The following is a 6,456-nucleotide window of genomic DNA, read 5'->3' on the forward strand; positions in this document are numbered from 1 at the left end:
GGTGGACTAAAATTGGAAACGCGCCAATAACAGTAGGACCAAAAATGGAATTCACTCAAAAAAAAATTACATTTTATTGAGGATAAAGTAGCAACATAGACCAATAATCAAACGCTTAAATGTATAATTATACATTCATCATTTTTCATTAAAATCCATCATATTTAATTTCTTCCTATGTTTGTGGGCATTGCGGCAAACACCCCCTCACATTATTTACTTAGGTGCAATATTAGCTCTTTATGCTTCATTTAGTTTAGAAATAGGCAAGTAGCTATGAACAGAACTGCATTCTTACTGTGTGAGTAGTAAAAAAAAAGAGGAATATTACGCAAGGAAAAGAAATTGTTGAGGATTAGTGAGAATGGAGGACACATGGATTTGAAGATAGGGAGTGAACCAATGAGAAAGGTGAAGGCGTCCACGTGTCAGCTGTGAGATCAATTTCTGTTGCCCTGAAGAAAATTGGAAATGTTGTGGATATAGAGGCGGAGGCCACAAAAAATCTCTTCTTTTTGAAAAACGAAACAGAAGAACAAAAAGGCTTCATATTTTTCATTTTAATTCCGCTGGATTGAGACCATTCAAAAACACCCACATCCAAAGAAATGGCAGCGGCGGTAGCTTCCACTTCCATGGCGGCCGCGGCCGTCTTCAGACCAAGATTCCCTGTTTGCTCCACCCCAGCTCGCCGCTCCGCCATGCCTTACTTGCCGCCTCGATTCTCTAACACGGCCTTTGTCAAACTTGCAGGTCACCTCTGCTACTTATTTTCTCTTTCTTTCTTTGTTTTTCTCTTTTGTTTTTTTATTTTATTTTATTTTATTTTATTTTATTTTTTCCTTTACTTGCATTTTACTTTGGGGAGAAGGGGTAGTTGACTTCTTTGTATTGGGGGAAACACGGCAACTTTTGAAGTTACAATTCAATCGACATTAGGAAATTGAACTTGGAATGGTTAATCGATGATGCCCAGTTTTCAATTCTTTAGCCTAAGTAGAGTGTAACTGAATACACACAATACGGCATTTTTCTCAAGAAGTTCACTTTTTCTGATTTCTTGGAATTTTAGATCATAATTGTGGAATATTTCTGGCTTCAATGCTATTAAGAAACATACGGCAAGAGCTTTACTTGTCTTCGTGAACATAGAGAGGAGTGGGATGCCTGGCCAAATTGAATGTAGGTGGATTTGTTGGTTTAATTTCATGATTAATAAAGAGATTGTGAGTTCTTCCACAGTGTGAAACTATCTGATTGTATAATTTCACCACCCGCAACCCCTATCTGAGAGTGTGCACTAGGTAAACATGCCTTAACCCTAACCGGCAAAGGATTACAAGGAGGAAAACCAACTTAGATTGCTTATAGTTGATCAACTCAATCCAAGTAGGCCAATAGATCGCTCCCACTAGGGGTTGAACTTGTAACCTTGCAGTTATCAAGCCACTAGTCTGACCAACTTAGCTGAGGTTGCCCCAAATTTGCATGCTTCTTTCTAGGAAGGTAGCTCCAATATTTAATGGCATGACTTTTCTCTTCAAACCTCTCTTGCTGGGCTATATACAAATGGGGATACCCAACTATCAATTTATCAATGTGTTTAGTGTTTTCCAATTGCACCAATCTTCTTTCATGTTTAACAATTTCTCAGACTTGAGCACCATCTGAAATAATCCTCTTTTAATTTCAAAAATTTTGCCGTTTCACTTGGCTGAGATTGCATGTGGTATAGTGCAGCCATCATTATTGCAATCATTAAGTTTTCTTTTCATCTATTGAGATCTTATTATTGCTAATTTGCTTTTGTGCCTTTATGTGCCAATCTCCCTAATTTAAATGCAATAAACGTTCTTAGATTTTCAAAATTGTAAAGATAGAAAGGACGTGGAAACTCTAGTTTTCTGGAACCTTGATGTGATCTACTAGAAAATGCTAGGAGAAAAATGGAGTTCAATTGAAATTAGGAAGTGAAGATTGCAATTACTAGCCAAACTTTTCTAATGATTCTCAGCAGTTCCCAGTAAAAATTCCAGCCAAATCTATATTCAAGGTGGATGGGAGCAAACTGTTGCATGTCCTCGCTGTTCACTCACCTCAGTCACTATTTTTTTAGTAGGTCTAAAGGTGAGTGACAAAAGGTAATGCCATGGTGCTAGCTGAAGTCACCAATGTCCTGTGTATTGATGCCAAGAGTCAAGTTCGGATTACTATTATTTTGACTGGATGTGATCGGTGAAACCTTTAAGTAACAAAGTTTAATTCTCATGATTGTTATTTTATTTAGATAATTTCTCTGCTTATGATGTTTCTAATTCTAATTTTTGAACAGAACCCAAGAGGTCTTCACTGCTCCAGGTCAAAGCCACTTCATCAGAGGATACATCAGTTGATCCTAATGAGCTGCTAACTGATCTAAAAGAAAAGGTGAACTGAGTGCCCTTTCGCAGGACTAAACTTTTCCTGTCTGCTGGCATTGTATTTGTGTACTCTATTCAGTCTGAACTCCTTAAATGCTTTTGAATTGGGTATTAGAATCTCAGAGTATTACCTGCTTTTAGGTTGGTATGGCATTTCTTAATCGAGTTCTAGTTTACATCTAACTTATTTCTCATTTTTCTGCTAATATTTGTAGTGGGATGCTGTTGAAAATAAATCTACCGTAATAGTTTATGGAGCTGGGGCAATTGTTGCAGTTTGGCTCTCTGCAACTCTTGTTGGTGCTATTAACTCAATTCCTTTGGTAGGCCACTAAGTTCTTTGACCTTGCTTCTTGGTTGACTCCTTGAGTCCTTGAATTATCACTTGAGGCAGATTTTTGGCAAGGAGTAGCTATTTGCATACATATATTGTCTTGCAGCTTTTGTTCAATTCTTCTTAGATTCTATATTAATTAAACACGATCTCCTAAGACTATATTCATCATCTCCAGCTCCCAAAAATCATGGAATTGGTGGGGCTTGGATATACTGGATGGTTTGTCTATCGCTACCTCCTCTTCAAGGTATGACTAAGAATCGTCACTATTGAGTCATAACACATAGGTCATGGTTGATTATTGCATTTATTGGGCAGAGGCCGGTAAAGGGCCAAGTCCATGAATTGGCGGCTAGGAGGATTGTTGGGTGGAGGCCGGTGAAGGACCAAGTCCAGCACCCTGCCTCTTGAAAATGTGATGGCAATCTATAAGGAAATAAAGTTCCGCCTTTCTCTACGAGCTATAGCTTTTGGCGTAGTGGTAAGTGCTTGATCCTAACAGCATTCATGTTGCACAAGCTCTGCAACACATGATCTTTTATTGACATGAACCAATCTCGATTTTGTTTTGGAAAAGATGCAATGAACTGTTGTTGGGGACACTCCGGTGTCCAATTTCTAACTGGTCTTGTGATCTTTCTTGTTTACAGTCAAGTAGGAAGGAATTGGCAACAGACATTGAACAATTGAAGAAGAAGATCACTGGAGCTGAATAGATGCATTTGGCTACATAAATCCTGGCATCAGTTCAAATGGCTTTATTATGTTTCTGTATAAGAGGCACATACTCATGTTATGTAGAGCAGTAGGTTTCCACTGTGTATTTTTTTCAGCCATCTCTTCCAATAAGATTGCATATTCTGGTCACTGTTCATGGTGTTTAAGATTTAACTGTAAGATTTTTTTTTTACTTGATTTAGATAAGAAAAACCTACTATACTCTGACAGAAACTTCGGTGTGTTACAACACTCGTTTCAATACCAATACCCACAGAAACAGTAAGAAACAAAAAAACAAAGATGAACTAAGTAATTCGGAAATTTTTGGGGCAAGATTCAAATGGATTATTTTATACAATTGTAGAAATTTATTTACGAATTACTACCCTAACTTCACTATATACGAACTTAGACCATACAAGATTTCTCATATCTTGTATATCACCTATAAATAAGGTCTAACATAAGAATTTATGAAGAACAAAATAATAACTTGAGATTTACAAGAAAACACAATATAAAGGAATTCTTTTAAGTTCTCAAAGGTGCTCTTGGGTGTTTAATATAAGCTCAATTGATGACTTCGTTATTCCTTTTTGCTTATATAGATAGTAAATCATTGTCCCAATCTCTTTGAGATGGGATAGTTTATTTAAATTCCTTTCCTAAGTTTTTCACACTTCAATTTTTATTTCGACTTTAAGATTTCTAATTCATTCTTTTCTTAACCTATAAAATTTTAATTCTACTTCGAAGAAAGACATTTTTTTTCCAAATCTACATATTTTGCCAAAGTATATCATGTTGCCAACATAAAATTGATATTAACAATCTTCTCCTTTGACAAATTTCATTTTTTTTTCCCCAAAACATAACACTTGATCATGACTATCATTTGACTTGAGATATCATTTGATCATTCACTTTAGATATCACTTGATCATATCACTTGATCACAACTTTACTTGAGTAAACATTTACTTGATCACAATATCAAACTTTCTTCTTAGGCACTGCAACAAATAAAATCTTTGACATATACCATTTGCCATAAGTAGATGCAACAACAAAGTTTAAATAATTTTAAACTCGATATTCCCGGTAAATATACGCATAAGTCAAATACCAAAATACTATAAAACACAACAACATATATCCACCCATCTCCCCCTTTTGCCATAAAAATTGTCAAAATCTATTACAAAATACCCAAATAAAACTTGCCCAAAAGTTAACCATTTTTTGCAAATGCTTTGCCATAAATGGATTTAACATGCCTTCACTAGTAGCCATTTATTTTGGTTAGGGTGTTGCTTGACCATTGACACTTATGTTCAAAAATTAATTTTTCAAAACTATAACTTAGCTATAATTGTAGCTATAACTTTCATTTTTGTCAAATGAGCAATCATCAACGCAATTAATATGCCTTTACCGATTGCTATTTGACCTAGGCTAGAATTCCACTTAATGCTTAGCATTTTCGTTGTTAGAGGATATATCAATTAAAACTTCAACACCTTCACTTAAGATTCATTTCAACACTTCGAGCATTACTACAACCTAGGGCTGTCAAAGTGGGCCAAAGCCCGTGGGCTGGCCCGCACCCGCCCCGCGGTGGGGCGGGTTAGGGTCATGAAAAAATAGGCCCGCAAAAATGCGGACCTAATGGGGCAGGCTAAAATTAACCCGTGACCCGCGTGGGCTAACCCGTGCGGGCCACGGGCTGAGTAGTAAAAAAAAATTTATATAAATATATATATATTCACAGTACACTGTGAATATATATATATATATATTCACATTGCACTGTGAATATATATATTCACAGTGGAATGTGAATATATATATTACAGTGTATTACTGTGAATATATTTAATAGACTGTGAATGTATATTAATTAAAAAAAAAAAAAAGAAGATGAAAAGCCTGCAGGGCAGGTTAGGGTTACACAAATTTTGGCCCGCGGTGGGGCGGGCCGACCCGCTTTGACAGTACTACTACAACCCATTCTTACTAAAATAATTTGTCTAAGGGTGCAATCATGCTCAGTACTTTAACAAGATCAAAGTAACCAACAAGTATAGAAAAAATTTCCTCAACTAAATCAACAAGGAAAAAAAAAAAAAAAAAAAAAAACACAACCCAAAAGCAAAAAAAAATTGAAAAACACCAACTTTTTTTTATTTGGATTTTTTACAAAACATTAAATTAAATAATGCAAAGCCCCAATTTTGTATAAGTTTTTTATCTGTTACCATCCATATCCTTGTTGCATTTGTTTATGGGGCTCCAAATATAACATTTTTCGATAGACATCTTTCCTATAATCACACTTTAATTTTTCATCCAAAACTCTGCATTCATCATCATAGAACGTAACATGGAGATTATCACCACATAATTGACTTATACTGATCATGTATTCCTTGAGACCTTTAACTATGAATACTTTATTCAATCTTGACAACCCTTTGACATTTATGGCTCAAGTTCCGATTATCTTTTCCTTTTCACTATCTCTAAAAGTTATGTGACCACCATCACAACTTTTAATATCTTCAAGATGTTTGTGGCTGCTTATTATGTGGTGATTGCAACCACTATAAAATATCGAATTAATATCCAATTTAGTTTTCGACTATAGAGATTTTTCTCGATTTAGTCCTAATTTTTTTTTTTTGTGTGTGTTTAATTATGTCCTGAAATTTGATGACTTTACCTAATTGTGTCTTCGGTTGTTAGAATCAATAACTAAATTGAGAAAAACCATTATACTTTGACAGGATAATTGGGCAAGGTACTGGATTCGACTCGGTACGACCAACCCATTAAAGCATGCATCACTTATGAAGAAATAATGGTTCTTTGGGTCCGCCTCATCAAAGAGCCGTTACGAAGAAGCACACAATATTCATTGAGGAGCTAGACACTTATAGAGAGGAGCCATTGCTCATTATGGTGGTCGTCATTATTGTG

At 35.6% G+C, this 6,456-nt stretch overlaps 1 protein-coding gene across 1 annotated transcript; it reads left to right on the forward strand.

The window, feature by feature from the left end:
- The first annotated feature begins 504 nt into the window (after positions 1-504).
- LOC116030359 (protein CURVATURE THYLAKOID 1A, chloroplastic-like) lies at positions 505-3,625 on the forward strand. The gene is made up of 5 exons (XM_031272589.1): positions 505-753; positions 2,333-2,427; positions 2,636-2,743; positions 2,933-3,004; positions 3,408-3,625. Exons 1-5 carry the CDS (start codon positions 609-611, stop codon positions 3,471-3,473), a joined length of 486 nt encoding a protein of 161 aa, XP_031128449.1. The 5' UTR covers positions 505-608; the 3' UTR covers positions 3,474-3,625.
- The last annotated feature ends 2,831 nt before the right edge of the window (positions 3,626-6,456 follow it).

This window comes from Ipomoea triloba, chromosome 9 (assembly GCF_003576645.1).
Source record: "Ipomoea triloba cultivar NCNSP0323 chromosome 9, ASM357664v1".
Lineage (NCBI taxonomy): Eukaryota > Viridiplantae > Streptophyta > Magnoliopsida > Solanales > Convolvulaceae > Ipomoea > Ipomoea triloba.